General features: G+C 41.9%; 1 protein-coding gene across 3 annotated transcripts in view; it reads left to right on the forward strand.

Moving 5' to 3' along the window:
* Positions 1-9,101, forward strand: part of THUMPD2 (THUMP domain 2 tRNA and snRNA guanosine methyltransferase) — a 48,860-nt gene extending 39,759 nt beyond the window's left edge. For all 3 annotated transcript variants that reach the window (XM_004436736.3, XM_087436851.1, XM_087436852.1), the window contains 2 exons: positions 1,700-1,808; positions 8,173-9,101. In XM_004436736.3, coding sequence (XP_004436793.1) covers positions 1,700-1,808; positions 8,173-8,554 — 491 coding nt within the window. In that variant the 3' untranslated portion in view covers positions 8,555-9,101. The remainder of the gene's footprint in view (positions 1-1,699; positions 1,809-8,172) is intronic.
* Positions 9,102-17,375: the final 8,274 nt, after the last annotated feature.

Here is a 17,375-nt window from a genome sequence, read left to right on the forward strand (position 1 = left end):
GTAGATAATAACTGCAACAATAGCTAACAGTGAGTGCTCACTATGTGCTAAGCACCGTTGTAAATGCTTTCCATAAATTACCTTACTTGTTAACTTCTGAGATAGGTTCTCTGATCTCATTTTACAGATGAGGAAATAAAGCAGTAATTTCCCAAAGTCCCACAGCCAGTGAGTGGCAGAGCCAGATGCAAGCTATGTGACACCAGAGCCTGCTCTCTCAGCCATGTCAACAAAAGCTTACATTATTCTGTTGGAAGATGACACTGCTCAGTTCTAGAACTTTTTTGAAAATTATCTAGGTGAAGTTCATTCCTTCAACTTCTAAAATGATTTAAAGTGGTTTAGCAAATTATATAATACAGCATAGGAGAGTTGCAAATAAGAACAGAAACTGGCCAGAAGAAAGAAAAAAATGTTACCAAGCCTGAACCCATTGGGCAGCTAGTGTGTTCGTGTGTGTGTGTGTGTGTGTGTGTGTGAGAGAGAGAGAAGGCAAAAGACAGGCTTGGGCTCCAACTCCAGAGTAAATTAGACATAGTTCGTCATGTATAAAACATTTGATAAACATGATTGCCTTCATTGTCTTCAGTAGTTTTGCAAAAAGTATGATTATAATATTCAAATGGATGTGTCCTATATCAACACCCTAGTTTTTAGTGCACATCAAGTTAAAACGTGATTCAGAAAAAAAGAATTCCTGTCTAGTTCTAAAAGAATATCCTGTTTTTTTTTCTAACCTCTTCTTTCCTCTACACATTTCAGGTAAAGGTTAGAACTAGAAGAGATCTAGCAAGTGTTCATTAGACTTTCCCAGATAACAGGACTTTTTGTTTTGTTTTTAAATTTCCTGCCAAAAGAAGTTATATGGTATTTAGAATAGTAAAGATTATTTAAATTTTATTGTATTTCTACAGAATTAGATGCTATTCAAAATGAAAATTGGGACATCTACTTTATGAATATCTAACTTAATTGAGATGAGGAGTGGAAGAAAAATAAGTAGAAAGTGAAAAGTGTGCTCAGAAAATGTGAAAGTTAAGACTGGATGCATTACCTTATGATAATCTAATTTCTGAGAATAAAATGTCAAGATGAGAAAGAAATTTAGATTTAATAATCAAACACTATATTTAATTTTGTTTAGTGATAATATTCATTTTGTTTATTATTGATTATTTAGCCTTTTTCTCTAGTCTTGGGACTTCAGTAGATGTTCTTAACCTTTTGGGTCCCCTTTAAAAATACAGAAAGCTGTGGAACAAATAGATCTACACATGCAACAGATCTACACATGCAACATTTATATATAACTATGAAAGGGAGATGAAAGTTATTCTAATTGTGTAAAAGGTTTTTCTAGACAGCTTAATATATTTCTTCTTGCATCTGGCAACTTTCTGTTCGTGTAATATGTTTAGAGAATTGAATTTTCTGGTTAATTTAAAATTCTGCTTACCTTATGTCATATTTTATCATATGTGAAAAACCAATTTTCAAAGAACAGAATACAATAACTGTACCCTTTATCCTTAGTGATTCTGAAAGCCTTTCAGGATCTTGTAATTCCTTAGAAACAATATTAGCAACCACAAATTTTATTTAATATGCAAAAATAATCCTGTGTACTTCAATTTTCTCATATTTTGGTTATAAATATTTGAACTTTCTGTAATAGGATTCTCTGATTTCTGTATTTCAGAATTGCCATTGCCTTCAGAAAGTGTCGATATTATTATTTCTGACATTCCATTTGGGAAAAAGTTTAAGTTAGGAAAAGACATCAAAAGCATTCTGCAAGAAATGGAAAGGTAAGTTGTTGAATTTATTTCCATAATATTTTTAGGTATTGGGCATTTAACCAAAATATATCATAGCTCTTCAGTTAAAGAGTTGATAGCATTTTAGTGATTTCCCAGAGTTTTAATTTTCTGAGGTTTCAAATCAGCAGTTTATAATTGAAATAAATAGTTATTCCATATCATCTTACACTATAAGTTTTATTCAGAAAAGAATACTAATTTTTCATTGTTGCCTGAACTTTGAATATCTGAAATAGTGACCTACATTTCAGTCACTGAGCTAGGTAATTTACATATTTACTTCTAATCCTCACAAAACCCTGCCTCCTATGTGTTAATCCCCCACACTTTAAGATGAGAAACTGAGACCCAGAAAGATTACCTTACTCAAGATCACACAGCTACTAACCAACAGAACAGAATTCACGTAAGGAACGTTCAGTAACATAGAATGGACATCTTCATTATTGATTGCGAAATGAAAATGCAGAAGTGTTTTCATGTTATAGTTTCTAAGGTCGACCTCAGGGAATATAATTCAGTGAAAGTATTTCTTTGAGAGGTTCAGTGAGGCTTGAATCGATATTTTTCTGATCATCTAAGTTGATAAAGGAGAGAACCTAGAATACATAGAGGAATGAATGGGGATGAATAAGAGGTCAGTTCATATTCAGTTATCTCAGCTGGGCATTTGATAGAGCAGGACAACACAAATGTTCAACAGCCTGTATATAAATAATGTGCCACCAACTGAGAAAATGAGCCATGTGTTTTGGATGGAGAAAAATCAGTGTCACTGCTGACATTCTGTGAGGAAATTTAAAGGTTGACATGAAGTCTAAGCCTAACTAGGAGCCGTCTCTCCTCCATTTGATGAGCTGGGTGCTCCACTCTTTGTGGATTACCTTATTTCTAAGCAACTTTTCCCCTGTCACACAGTTACGTAACTCATGATGTGTTCCCTGGATCGATCTTTCTGGGCAGCACCTATAATTCAGACATTCCCTGAGTTCCTGTACTCCTCCTGCCTGATAACACATTCCCCTCCAGCAGATTTTACAACCCTGACTTCATATTAAAATCATTTCAGGAGCTTTCGAGAAGCATTGATGCCTCTTCTCCACCGCTCCCCACTGAGGCTCTGATTTAATTGGTCTGGGGCAGAATCTGGGCATCAGCATTTCTTAACTGCTCCCAAGATGATTCTGTTGTGCAGCCAGGGTTAATAACCACAGCCTTTGCACCTAGCAAGGTAATTCACCAGCTCTACTATTAAGCCGCCTCATGGTGAGATACTAATGTGTGTGAGCAGTGACTTAGATTTAGCCTGGAACTTTACAGAGATAATGGCTTAACCTAACTGACGATGTAATGCTGCATATCTTAGACATCACAAGTCAGTGGAGGGCAGTATTGAGTAGACAGTCCTTCTAGCACTAGTAAAATTATACCAGCCTGACTTTCTCTAGGCTGGTTTTAGTTTTTTTCTAGGTAATTGAAAATGACATGGTAATAGATATGACTGCCCACACCTTGTGGCAGTAAATTTAAATATTTACCTGAGAATCTGGAAGATATTCAAGATTTCCTGCAGAATTTGAGTGCCTCAGTAGGATCAATTGAAGGTATACATATTTGGACATGAAACTTCTCTTCTGACCAAGCTTCTTTGCCACCTGCCCACAGCCTTTATGGTTTGACTTTTGACTTTTTATGGTTTGAGGTTTATATAGGCACTGTAGCATAATACAGTGGTGAAGAGGACAGGCTTTGGAGCCAGAGTACCTGGGTTCTAATCTTGGCTCTCTTACTTAGTAGTTCTTCAGTCATAGACAAATTGCTTAACCACTTTGTGCCTCTTCTTTCAATAATAGTACCTACCTCATAGCATTGTTCTGAGGATTCAGTGGATTTAAAGCTCTTTGAACAGTGCTCAGCACCTAGAAAGTGCTCAGTAACGGTTAGCTCTTACCTGATGTTTTCATATAAACTTCAAATCCTTTTGGGAAGTAGGTGGGGATATATATAAATATATCTATATACAAATAACTTTTGTCCCAGTGGTTTACGAATAGTTTAAGGCTCTAGACAGAAAATGGAAGGGAGGGGAAATTGTGTTAATAAAAATAAGAAGAAATACAAGTAAACCTGTTCATAATAGGCAATGGAAATAGTCCTGTATGTAATACTGAACTGGATTCTTCAAGAAAGAATACGCAATCAGAATTAAAGATTGTCAGACAAATGATTGCCCTGGTGGCATGAGCTATGCACTCTCAGCTCAATCATTTCCTCCTTTAATTTATTTCATTAGTAACCATCTCATGAGCACAGAGCATTGTGAGGAATTCAGAGAAGTTTAATATTTGAGCTTTGCTCTCCAATATAACCATGTAAAACATGTGAGCAAAATTAGAAATTCAACTTGCTCAGTTTGAAGGAAGGAGAAGTCACTGTGTGCCCAAGAGGCTTGAGGTGGATTCATGGAAGGAGCAAGATTTCAGTGAAATTTAGAAATTTGAAAAGAATAAAAAAGGAGACCACACCATGTTTTATACAGATGTTCAATAAGTATTTGTTAAGTAAATACTCCAAAAGGCACGTTCAAGGAGTAATGAATACACCAGACTGCTTGGAACAGAGATTGGTGGTAGAAGATTAAGGCCTAATGCGTTCCAAGGTCAAATAATTTAGGACTATTTGTATCATCTAACCCTAGACTTACAGGTTCACATACAAAAGAGTAATCTCTTTTATGTTCATTGATACAGAGTTTCCCCAACTTATTGACCACAGAATTCTCTTTTTTTTTTTTTTTTTTTACAAGAAATAGTCTCTCATACTACACTGGTGTTCAGAGGAATGCAAATTGGAAAATATTTTTTTATATTCTGAATAGCTTTCTTAGTAAGAAATTATGTATATGTGAACATGGAAAAATGCCTAGAAAGACATTTATCAAAAATATTTGGGGCTGGCCCAGTGACATAGTGGTTCAATTCACATGCTCCGCTTCAGCAGCCCAGGGTTCACGGGTTCAGATACCAGGCACGAACCTACACACCACTCAAGCCATGCTGTGGCAGCATCCCACATACAAAGTAGGGGAAGATTGGCACAGATGTTAGCTCAGGGCCAATCTTCCTCACCAAAAAAAATAAAATAAAATATTCACTTCTGAATAGCAGGATTTCAAGTGATTTTTACTGTCTTATTTTCTCCATTATTTGAAAAAATTTACAGTAAGTAAATTGGTGAATGTCCTTGTATGCATCTTTCTGTGTACATATGTACAAATAGATACATTTTTCAGTTTTACATAAGTAGGCTTATCCTTAATTTATTGTAATGTAACCAACCTTTCTTTTCACTCAACAATATGTCATGAATCTCTTTTCTGATAAATTGTTATAGTGTGCATTATAATTTTCAGTGGTCGCCATGGTATTATATGTGTATACCATTATGTAACCAGTACCTATGGATGAACATTTAGATAATTCCCAGTTTTTCATTTTAATAAAGAACAATGCTCTGAACCTCAGTTTTCAAACTTACTATATGACCAGGTTCCTTAAAACCACAGTACCTCAGTTTCTTCATTTGCAAAATGGTGATGCTAACAGGACATACTTGAAAGAATAATTCTGAGGATTATATGATATATAATAAAAAGCATTTAAAACAGTACCTGGCATATAATAAGTGCTCGAAAAATATTAGCGTCATCACCATTCTTGTCACCATTATTCTACTACCTCTACTGTTATATCTTCTTAGGATAATTTCCTACAAGTGAGATTGCTGGGTCAAAGGTTATACACATTTCAGATTTTTGATATGTTATTGCTAAGCTACTGTCCCAAAAAAGTTACACCAGTTCCATCTCAGGAGTGCTCGTTTCTTCCTAGTCTCACCATCCTGAATATGGCAGTCTTTTGGTTTTTAATACAGTAGGAAAAAAGTTATATCTCATTTATTATTTTAATATGTTTTCTCTTATGTGTTTAGAGATACTTGTATGTTTTCTTGTTTCTGTCCCATGGTATACAACCACATCTGCGCTTATCCCAGCCCCTCCTCTCTCAGTAGAAGAGGTTTCTCTCTTCTCACCAGGGTTTATCCTCTCAGTTCCTGCGTCCTCGAGGATCGTACTCTGCCCACTTCTCGTTCTTATCTTCAAACTGTGCATCACCTGGTTCTTTCCAGATTCAGTCTTCCCTTCCCCGGACACTTTTGGAGGTCTGCATATACCACGCACTGTACTAGGCACTGGGGATAGAGCTGTGACTAGGACAAGGTCCCTGCCCAGGTGGGGCTTGCATTCCAGCGTGAGAAGACAGGTCGTTAATAAATATACAGGATCATTTCAGATCATGAGTGATAACGTGAAAGAAAGAAAACGGGATATTTTGCTGGAGAATGACTGAGAGAGAAGCAGTGCTGCCTTAGAGAGATAGTCAGGGAAGGCCTCTCCACGGAGATGGTATTTGAACTCTGGGACCTGAATGATGAGAAGGCACTCGAGGGAATGTGTGTTAAGCGCAGAGTGAGCAGCGAGGCCGAATGTCTAAGACAAGAGGCAGCTTGCTGAGTGGGAGCAACTGAAGGAGTGTCAGTGTGTTCAGACCATAGTGAGCAAAGCAAGCAGGCAGTGCAGTGCGAAAGGTGGGTGAGGGTCAGATCAGGGAGGAGTTTATACTTGTTAGAAGTCTAATGGGAGAGAAAGAGAGGGATTTATTAGTCTCCCATGTGGAAACTGGGAAGGGAGAGTGGGAGGAGCGACAAGAATGGAAACAAGACCTGTCAGGAGATTGTTGCGATAGTGCAGGCAGGATGTGAGGATGGCATGAAGTAGATGACTATGTGATGTAGTTTGGAGACAGACTTGTCTAGATTTGCTGCTTGTTTCAATGAGGGGAAGCTACTTAAGGTCCTGACATCTTTGCCAGGCGTGGGGAAGAACCCTTGGTCCTCTAGCTGTCATCTTGTTTCTTTACCTGGACAACCGAACTTCTTCAAAGGGTGGTCTACACTTGACATCTCTGCTTCCTCGCCTTCCAGTCCCCCCTGGATTCCAGCAGACCAGCATTTGCTGCTCCCTCAAGTAAGATTGCTGTCCCTAGGTTCACTACTGACTTCTTATAATCTTAGTCACTTGTTCGTCCTATAACGTTGAAACTGTTGAGATGATTTCCTTCTTGAAACTACTCCTTCGGCTTTCATGACATCATTGTCCAGATTTTCTCTCAGGATATGTTTCATGGGCTCCTCCTCCTCCATCTTTCCTTAAGTGTTAAGTCTCTGTTCTTGGCCCTTTTTCTCTTCTCACTCTGTACTCCCACCGCAGATGATCTCATCCACAATTATGGCTCTATCTACCGCTGACTGTTGAAAACTCCAAAATCCCTACCTCGTGCCCTGGTCCTTCTAGTTACCTCCAGGCTGTGTATCCAGCTGTCAGTTGGAATCCGCACTGCTGTATTCCTTAGGCACCTCCGCACATTCCAGACAGAACTCTTTTCCTCGCTCCTCCTCCCACTACGCTGATTCACCCTGGTGCTGAACTCCTTGCAGTGCCTCCTCCTCTTCTCTTCCTGTGCTGCTTGCTCTGCTTCCGGCACCCTCCCTCGCTCCAGCCCCTAGCTGGCACTTGGCCTGGCTCACTCCTGCTTGTCCTTACCTCACACTGTGGGTAATCTCCTCCTCCAGGGATTGTCTCCACTCTCTTGTGCCTGGGTTTGGGACCCCCGCAGTGTGTTCCCACCGCACCTCAGACTCACCTTGATGGTGGCATTTGCTCTTTAACTCTTTACTTGCCTCCCTCTCCCCCTGTTCAGTGATCTCTTTAGCAGCTCAGAGGACTGCGTGTGATTTGTCACTTTTTCCACGTAAATGCTCTACAGACTTTGGTCAAATGCTTGAGTAAATGAATTCAATAAGCTGACATTTCAAGGTCTCCCTTCTTTTTCCAGTCTTCCCTGTTGCATTCATTTGTTCATATCCTCACTGCTTCCTGGTGAGTTTCCTCTGCCATCAGCCTACTGCCTTTAATGTATGCTGATCCTTTAGGATTCTTTCATTTGCCTTTTCCTTTGTACAATCATCTATTAGAATGTGACGATAAATTACTTTGAGGCTTGCCTTTTAAATAGAGTAAAAATAGATAATTAAAGCAGATTTGTACTAGTGATTCCATAATTACTATAAGGAATATGCATTATGGAAGATACTACCTAATTGTCAAAATCCTTGTCTTTAACTAGATAAAATTAAATTTCAAATTAAAAACACCAAATATTTTAAATAAAGTGAGATTGTTTGTTGTATAAAAAGAAAGAAGTACTCATACCAATTATCATTTTTGTCACAGAGTGCTTCACGTTGGCGGGACTGTCGTACTGTTGCTCAGCGAAGATCACCACAGGCGCCTTAAAGACCGTGAGCAGAGCAGCATCCCCGTGAGTTCGCAGGGCAGCCACACAGGTGAACCTGGAATTGAAAAGTGTTTGAATCCTGATGAAGAACCTGGCGTATCAGAGACAGTGTCATCTTCATTTGAAGCCGGTCACCAGGAATGCATAGACAAAATGCCACCGTTTGGCTCTTTGGTGCCAGTGGAATGCTACAGAGTTAGCCTTGGAAAAACAGGTGCATTCATATGTAAATATAAGAAGTCACACTCTCCTGGACTAGAGCAGGCTGGCCACTGTAGGCCCAGTTCAAGTCCTTATGCCTCAGCTGTACAGCAGTAGAAGGTGGTTGTCTCCAGGATCTTGATAGTGCCACAGAGTTCCAGGTAAACAGACTCCCCTGAAGCCAGGAGTGTGGCTGAGGGACCCAGGCCCTCAGTCAGCTTCTCTTTAGACTCTAAAGGGCTTAATGTGGTCTGACAAAGAACAACGAATAAATACTTAAACTAAAGCACTCTTAAACTTTGTATTCTGTCAGAATGTGAAACGTTCTGCTCTGCCTGCACAGTTTCTGACCAGAACCTTCAGTTTCCAAACAGATGTTTTCAGAGGTTCTCATAAAGTGAGTTGTAAACATCACAAGCTTGGTAATATTTTAACTATCAGATTTTTTAAGATGTAGAAACTTTTATGTATTACTTCTTTTGATATTAAACTTGATTTTTTTGAACCTGTTAATTTTCTTTTCCATTGGAATGAAAATACTTTTTATTTGCAATGAATTTTATTATGTAAAACATCAGTGGGAATAATAACAATGTGAATTAAGCCAGTATCCTCCAACATGATGGAAAATAAAGTTTGCTTTTTTCCTAAAAGCATTAATAAATTGTCACCTTAGTCTTATTTAAATTAAATGCATTCCTTGAATTCACTGCTTAAGAAGAAGAAACAGGAAGTTGATGAAAATATGATTTCATTTTTTTCAATAGCCTAATGTGGTGGCTTAGCTTCTTGGCTACTTTGGAACCATTTGAACGACCTTTCCATGTTTGGGAAATTTCTCACCTTGTGAATCCCACCTCTCCAGAGCAGAAGCAGAAAACTTGTTTTCCAGCTAGGGTGTGGCATGTAACCTAGGCCCAGTATCAAGGTCCACAGGTCAGAGTGGGGTGAGTGGAGCACAGGTGATGATAAGTGGAATTTTTACCTGAGAACACCTCACAGCAAGCCCATTGGAACCTGAGCCTACCACGTATTCATACCACAAATATTTATTGCGTGCCCGAGATAGGCAGGAAGCTAGATATGAACTGAGAGCAAGGTCACTCCACCAGGTGCAGCGTCCTAATTACCGGGCAGCAGCTCTGCAGACGTGTAGCACTCCCTCGCGACCCTGACCAAGAGTAGCCCCAAGCCTCATTATACCATCATTTGCGTTGCGGTTTTGACCTCCCTTGTGGGGGATCACTGCCATTACAGTTCCGGAGATGCCAACGTGAGGAAAAAATCTACCCCTCCCAACATGGGGCTGGAGACAATGCCCCGGTTGGTCCACCTTCCGAGACCCTCACCAATCCCCGGACCCCACCTTCCAAAGCCACCAACCACCACAACTTGGGTGCAGTTGCTCCCCTCGAGCCTGCCCGCCCCCCACCTTGGGGGTGTACTTTCGCTTTGCTAATAAATCCTCCTCTGTTAAAACTTCTGGTGTGTGTCCACTCTCAAATTCTTTTGTGTCTATCCGAGAACCTGGCACCCCACTGCACAGATCCAACTGGTGCCAGTGACACACCTACTGTCTGCCAAGGCACTGTTCAAGGCCCTTGGAGCACACCAGTGAACCAAAGATCCCTAACCCTTAGAACTTAAACACTCGAGTTGGGGAGACAGATAAGAAACAATAGACATAACAAGTAATTGATAAGTTAGAAGGTGATAAATTTTGGGGGGGTAAAGCAGAGTAAAGTGATTGGGGAGTACAGGAGGATGAGGGGCAACAGTGTTTTGCATTTTTAAATAGGTCAGGCCTCATTGAGAATGTGAGATTTGAGCAAATTAAAGGACATGGAAGAGTGTTCCAGGTAGATGGAACAGCCAGTTGCAAAGGCCCTGAGGCAAGAGAGTGCCAGACGTGTTTGAGGAGTAGCAGAGAGGCAAATGTGGTTAAAGTAGAGTGAGCGAGGGGGAGAATGAGAGGTTAAAGAGTGGCAGGTAGGGGTGGCAGGTTAGATCATATAGGGCCTTGAAGACTATTATGAGGACTTTGACTTTTACTCAAAACCACTAGAGGGTTTTGAACAGGTAGCAATCTAACATACATTTTACCGGCTCACTGTGACTACTGTATTGTGAATCGATTGTAGGGAGGCAAGGGTAGAAGTAGAGAGACCAGTTGGGAGAATCTGCAATAATCCAGGCAAGAGAAAATGGTGGCTTGCCCCAGGGCAGTAGCAGTAGAGAAGGTAAGAGGCAGCTGGATTCTGGATATATTTTCAAAGTAGAACCAGCAGGATCTGCTGATGTGTTTGATGCGCAGTGTGATAGATGGAGAGGAGGCAGGAATGACTACAAGATTTTTGGCCAAGCACCTGGGACAGTGGAGTTTCTGTCAACTGATGGGTAAAGGCTGCACGAGAGGCGGGTTGGGCGGGAGATACCAGAAGTTCAGTTGTAGACTTGCTAATTTTGAGATGTGCATTATACATCCAAGTGGAGGTATTGAGTAGGCACTTGAATATTGGAGTCAACAGTTTAAGAAGAAGGTCTACTCTGGAGATACAAATTTGGGAATTTTCAGCATATAGGTGCCATGAAACTGGGATCCTGTGGGATCACCAAAAGACTGAGTGTAGGAGAGAAAGGAAGAGGAGCAGGGCTGAGCCCTGGGTTTCTCCAACACTAAGCAGTCAGGAGAAGAGGAGGAATCCGCAAGGGAGACTGAGAAGGAGCTACCAGGGAGGCAAGAGGAAAACCACGAGTGGTCGCCTGGAAGGCAGATGAACAAAGGGTATGGAGGAGGGAGTGGTCAACTATTAAATGCTGCTAGCCGGCCAAGTAGGATAAGGACTGGAGATTGACCGTTGGACTTAGCAATGAGGAGGTCACCAGTGACCCTGATAATGGAGTTTTGGTGGGGTGGACAAGGAGCAAAACCAGACTGGATGGGGCTCAGGAGAAAATAGGGAAAGAGCTGGAGGTAGCGAGTATAGACAACTCTTTCAACTAGTTTTGCTGAAAAAGGAGCAAAGAATGGAGGTGGTAGGTTGGTAGGGGATGTGGAATTGAGAGAACGATTTTTTTTTAAGATGGGAGAAGTAGGGGCATGTTTTTATGTTGAAGAGAATGTTCCAGGAAAGACAAAAAACTGATGAAGTGTAGGGGAAAAGGGATAAATGCTGGAACAGTGTTCTGAATAAGGGGATGGAATGCAGTCCACACGTGGAAGAATGAGCTTTAGATAAGAGCATGAATAATTTCTCCACGGTTACGAGTGGGAAGGCAGCAAACAGGCATTTCCGCAATAACATGATAAATGTGCCCCCGAAAATTTTTTTATTCTCAAATTCATGCCCTAAAAATAATACAATTTATGGAAAAGTTAGGGTTGGCGCAGATCATTCCAAACCTATCCAACTTTACAACCTGGGCACTCACAAAAACAACGTGGTTTAAAAAAATGTTACATTCCCTATAAATAAACACATCAGTAAATAAGGGATTTCACCTTTCCAAAAAAAGGGCAAAGGTGGCTTGATAGAATTTGGTAGAGGAGGGTAAAGCTGCTGAGTTACACAATAAGCACTTCCAAGACAGGACCTGTGGTCAAACTGGACCTAAGAAGAAGAAAGGGCAGGGAGTGGGCATCGTGTAAAGAACCTGATTCTGCGGCTTGCTCCATCAGCTCCTTCCATTGGTGTCCGTCACATTCAGCAGCTCTTATCTAGTGGCACAAAATGTTAATGTGCTGGGGGGAAAAATCACTTCCACATTACAGTGACATCATCCCCCACTTAGCTATAATATTTGAGTTCGTGCCCATTACAGAAATGCGTTGTTGGAGAACAGACTGTAAGTGGGGGCAGATGCTGGAAAGTGGGTGGATGTGGTGCTGGTAGACTGTGGAAGTTCTCTTCTAACTGCTTCAGTTTTCTCAGTGGAAAATTATGCGGTAATTTCCCCAGTTCCTGAGTCTATAGTTGGAATAGCTACCCTCAGCAATTGCAGAATCTCCACAACGGCCTTCGGAGCCATGGAGTAAGGGTGTCATGACTGGAGGGCCAAGGTCACATACCCCTTTGGCTCCCCCTTCCTACCAAAATGGCCAAACGAAAGCAATACCATGTCTTTGTAGGAACTGCAGCTATGAGTGCCACCAACAACAAAGACGCACAGGTGCTTGATGGAATTCTTTGGCATCTGAAGGAAACCTATGTCACCTTCGGGTTTGCTGCTCTGACTCATTTACTTTTAATGGAGGCCTGGGCAAGACAGTGCTCTCCAGCTGGTCCAGGCCCACTGTAAGCAGCTCTGCATCTGTGCCCGTAGGACCCGGGAGATCTAATGGTGCTCAAGTGTCTGTGGCCGACCTGGATGCTGTGCGGAGCCTACAGCAAGTCCTAACAGGGGAAGTACGGCTGCAGCCTCTTGGCTTTTGGAGCAAAGCCAAGCTCTCTTATGTGGGTAATTATTCTCCTTTTAGAAATAACTCTTGGCTTGCTACTGAGGGCTTGACCACAGAACACTAGGTGACCATATGACCTAAATGCCCATCTTGAACTGGGAGTGATTTGATCCTCCAAGCCACAAGTTCAGTAGGCCCAGCCCAGCAGCACACCCTCATCGGGTGGAAGCGGTGGATATTAGCACCGCACTCCATGTGGCTGACGGTCCTCACGGGCTCCAGGAGCAGTCAGCATCTTATCCTGCGAAGTGCTACCCTCCCTCCCTCATAACCATGGTCTAAGGGGGAATTCCCAATGAGCAGTTTGCCAAGGGAAAAAATAATATCTGGTTCACAGATGGCTCTGCAAGTTTTGCTGGCACCTGCTGGAATTTAACTGCTGGGCTATTTCAGCCCTGCTTGGAGCCGAGGGACAGTGGGAAAAGGAAATCCTCCCAGGGAGCAGAACTTGGAGTGGTCCGCATTATACACTTTGCCTGGAAGGAGAGGCGGCCTGAGAGGCAGATGCTCACCGTGCTATAGGCAGTGGCTACCAGTTTGAAAGGATGGTCAGCGACGTGAAAGGAGGTTTGGGGAAGAGGAATGTGGATGGACATCTCAGAACAGGCCCCAGTGTGGGAGAATATTTGTGTCCCACTAAAATGGTCAAGAGTTCTCACTGTGGGGGAGGCTCTAAGTATGCAGGTGTCAATTGCCTGACCTGTGCCCTGTGGATGGCAGTCTTCCCCTTTCCCCAGCCATCCTTGCTCAATGGCCTCACGGACAAAGTGGCCATGGTTTCAGGGATAGAGAAAATGCATTGGCCCACCAAGGACTTCTCCTCACCAAGGCTAACGTGCCTACTGCCACTGCTGTTGAATTTTCAGCAGCGATGACCAACCCTGAGCCTTGTTATAATATCACATCCAGAAGCAGAATTGTAGTAGAGACCCTTCCCTTGTGGAGAGGGTAATAATTTGTCCTCACTGGAATAACTACTCATTCTGGATTTGGATTCTCCAGGCCAGCAGCACCTTTCATGCACTTACCAAATTGCCTTATTCACTTTCATTTATTTCCATGCAACAATGCTTTTCACCAGAGTTCAGTTACAGTGATGCAAGTGAGACAATAGACCTATGCTCATAGGATTTCTAGACTTACCGTTTACCCCACCACCTGAAACAGAAGGCCTTATGGTATGGTGGAGCAGCCTACTGAACAGTTATTGTGCCAACAGAGAATTCCTTGAGAAGGTAAGATGCCTCCCTACGGGATGCTGTGTGTGCTATGAACCAGTGACCAATAGATGGTGCTCTTTCTCCCAAAGTCAGAATAAAGGGACTAATGGGTGGAAGTGGGAGGGGTACCTGTTACCATATCACCTCTAAGGAAGCAGGCCCCATAATGGAACCCACTTTCTGGAAGGGTGGCAGCAGAAGCATCTGGCCTCAGGGGTCAGCAGGGACAGAGGGCAGCATTCAGAGTCCCACATCAATGATGCAAGCTGCAGTGTGAGTGCCCAGCAGAGGCTGCAATGGGTCACTGTGGCAACAGTCCTGTCATGGGGTTTGGATGGTGTTCCTGGCTATATAGCCGCCCAGACTAATTTTCTGGCCCTCTTGAACAATTTAATATATTTTTAATAAACTTTTTTGCTAAACGACCTAGAGGAGATTCTGTTGATCGCAACGGGGAACGCAGCCCCACACACATTGGTTACTGAAAGCACACCCCTGTCACCTAGACACTACCTAGCTCATTCTCGGTGGAGTGCTCCCATATGTTTTGCGTTTTCTCCTTGTCCATATTTTCCAATTTTACATTCTTTGCTACTCCCCCAAAATTAATTTTAATGTTTTGGCCGCTCAAAGATTTTGAATAATACAGTCTTTTTTATTCTGTGCCTAAACCTTACTTGCATCTTTAGGGGAAAAAAATGTGTGGAATTGGACATCTTTGTGTATTTAACCAAGATGCAGCAAATGGCTGGTAGAAAAACGTGTTTCTTCAGTGACTTGAATGACAGCAGTAGAGATCATAGGAGGCAGTGGTTCTAATTATCTTTTGTGCTTTACAGAATTAAATCATGGTATCAATTACTACTAAAATATCTTTAATAGCAAAAGCATAAGACAATAAAGCTTTTTGAGAATTTTCTAAAATTTGAGGATATCTTCTAGTTGGAGGATTTTATAGTATTTTCCCCCTTTGGCACAGGGTGTGGCACACGAGAACAATTAATATTTCTTGAACTAAATTATACTGGCTCCTGCTAGAAGGGAACAAACAAATGCCTGTGGGTCTGAGGACAGCAAATCAAAGGGACACTCAGAAAGCCATACAAAAGATAGACAGCTGTCACAGGAGAGACCTGCTTCCTACATAACCCAGAAAGCTAAGTCTCGTCAGGGATTGAAAATACATTGATTTTCAAAAGGTTTTCAAATATACTGATTTTCAAATATATTGACTTAGATAGTAGGTAAATAGAATTGTTCAAGAATCTAAGCAAGAAAGTCTTTAGACTAAAATTAGGTGAGATGCAAGGTCTTCACAGAGAAATCCTTGTAATTAAGAAATCTCAAGTGAGTATTTTTATGCATGTTATACAAACACTGTTTTCCCACAGTCTTTGGAGCCTTTTCAATTCTCATTTGTTCCTTTATTCATTCAGCTATCCAGCATTTACTGAGTACTTGCTATGTGTCGGACACTGGGGATGCTCCCTCGTAAACTGGCCTTGCCTGAAATGCTGCTATGACAGCTCTCGAGAAAGAGAGGTAAGCGGGGAGTGGGAGGATGCCACCAGAAGTCCAAGTTTTTGAGAGATAAAATGGTCTCTGACCTCCGGAAATGGAGGCATGAAACTGTTCTCTGAAAGAGCTTGCCAGAGAGAGAAAGAAGAAAGAGTCCAGGAAAACATGTGAGAGTGAAAAGTGATGGATTTGTTGGGAGTTTAAAGACACAACTGAAAACATGTGCAGGCACATGAAGAGCTCAGCTTTGTGCTCTAGTTAAATTCTATGAATTTATTATGTTCAAGAGAATCTGGAGATTTGAAGTATGATTTTGCCATCTGAATGCCACAATCATTTAGTATTGTCAGTTTTCATCAAGTTCCTTCAGCAAGTAACTGCCTTCTCAAGGGTGTAACAAATGAGAGCAATTACTCCAGGTCTCCTCCGTACCTGCCTCCCTCTCTCTTACACATTATTTCTACCACTTCATGGTCATTCTTCCAGCTGCCCTTTTGTAACTCTTGCCCTTGATATATCGACATTATTTGAGGTTGAGTTCACCTTAGAAGAGTGGGCATATTAACTATGTATTCTGCCAGGGGGCCCCAAATGCCCGGTACTGGCCTCTGGCATGGGAGCCAAAGATAACTAATTCACTGGGACAGAGGGTTTTTGTTTCTGTTTTTATGTGTCAGATTATATCACTCTCCAGCTCAAAACCCTCCAATGACTTTCCATTTTACTCAGAACAAACGAAAAGTCTTGATCTTGCCCCTGGTACTCCTCCAACTTCATCTCTAACACTCTCTCTTCTCATTCCACTCCCTTGCTGTCCCTGGAATATGCAAAGCTCCATCCCATCCCAGGCCCTTGTACTTGCTGTTCCCTCTCCCTGGACATTTCCCCACATACCTGCATTGTTCAACCTCTCTGCTCAAATGTCCCCTTATTAGCAAGGCCATTCCTGTCCTCCCTATCTAAATGAGCCATCACCTCACCCTTCACACTATTCTCCTAACCATCTCCGTTTCTCTTCACAGCACCTACCACCAGCACAAATGACATGTTGGCTTATTGTCCGTCTCCTGAGGGGAATGGTTTTGTTGATTTTCTCACTGATTATCCCTGCGCTTGAGTCAGTCTCTGGCACGCACCAGGCACTCAATATAGATCTGATAGTCGAATGACCACATGCAGGTTACTTTCCATGGTCATCTGCCAACCAAGTGAACAGAGCCAGAAAGGCCCAGATGCTAGACCAAACTCCCCCTCCCTTTGACCAAATCCATGCACTGCAATGTTACAACGGAAAAAAGAAAAAGGTTTTCAGCTGTTATCCCCTGAAGGAAGACTTTTTTCCTTCTTTCCTTTGTGACTTTGGAATGTATGGAATCATGCAGCACAGAACCAGCTGCTCAACCATTACTAGGTAAAAGCTTGACATTTTCTCTGACACCCTTCTTGATTATGTAGGCGTATCACAGACCCACAGGCTGATTGCTTTAAAAAATAATAAAATTGCACTAAATTTCATCTTAACCCGTTGCATTCTTCACTTATCTAACTCCCCACAGTAACTGGTATTTTTTTGACAAGGTTGTGAGAAGAGGGCGTCCAAGTCTCCCACTCTACATGGTTCCACATGGCTCCCTACCCTTCAGCCCACCTCACTCCAGCTCACCTTCATTCTTCCCTCACCTTCTCTCTAACTCTCTTGAAAACCGCTCCCTACTCCTATGAACACTCTTTATTTTTTCAT

The sequence above is a fragment of the Ceratotherium simum genome, chromosome 11 (genome assembly GCF_057802395.1).
Source record: "Ceratotherium simum simum isolate JZ-2026a chromosome 11, ASM5780239v1, whole genome shotgun sequence".
Taxonomy (NCBI): domain Eukaryota; kingdom Metazoa; phylum Chordata; class Mammalia; order Perissodactyla; family Rhinocerotidae; genus Ceratotherium; species Ceratotherium simum.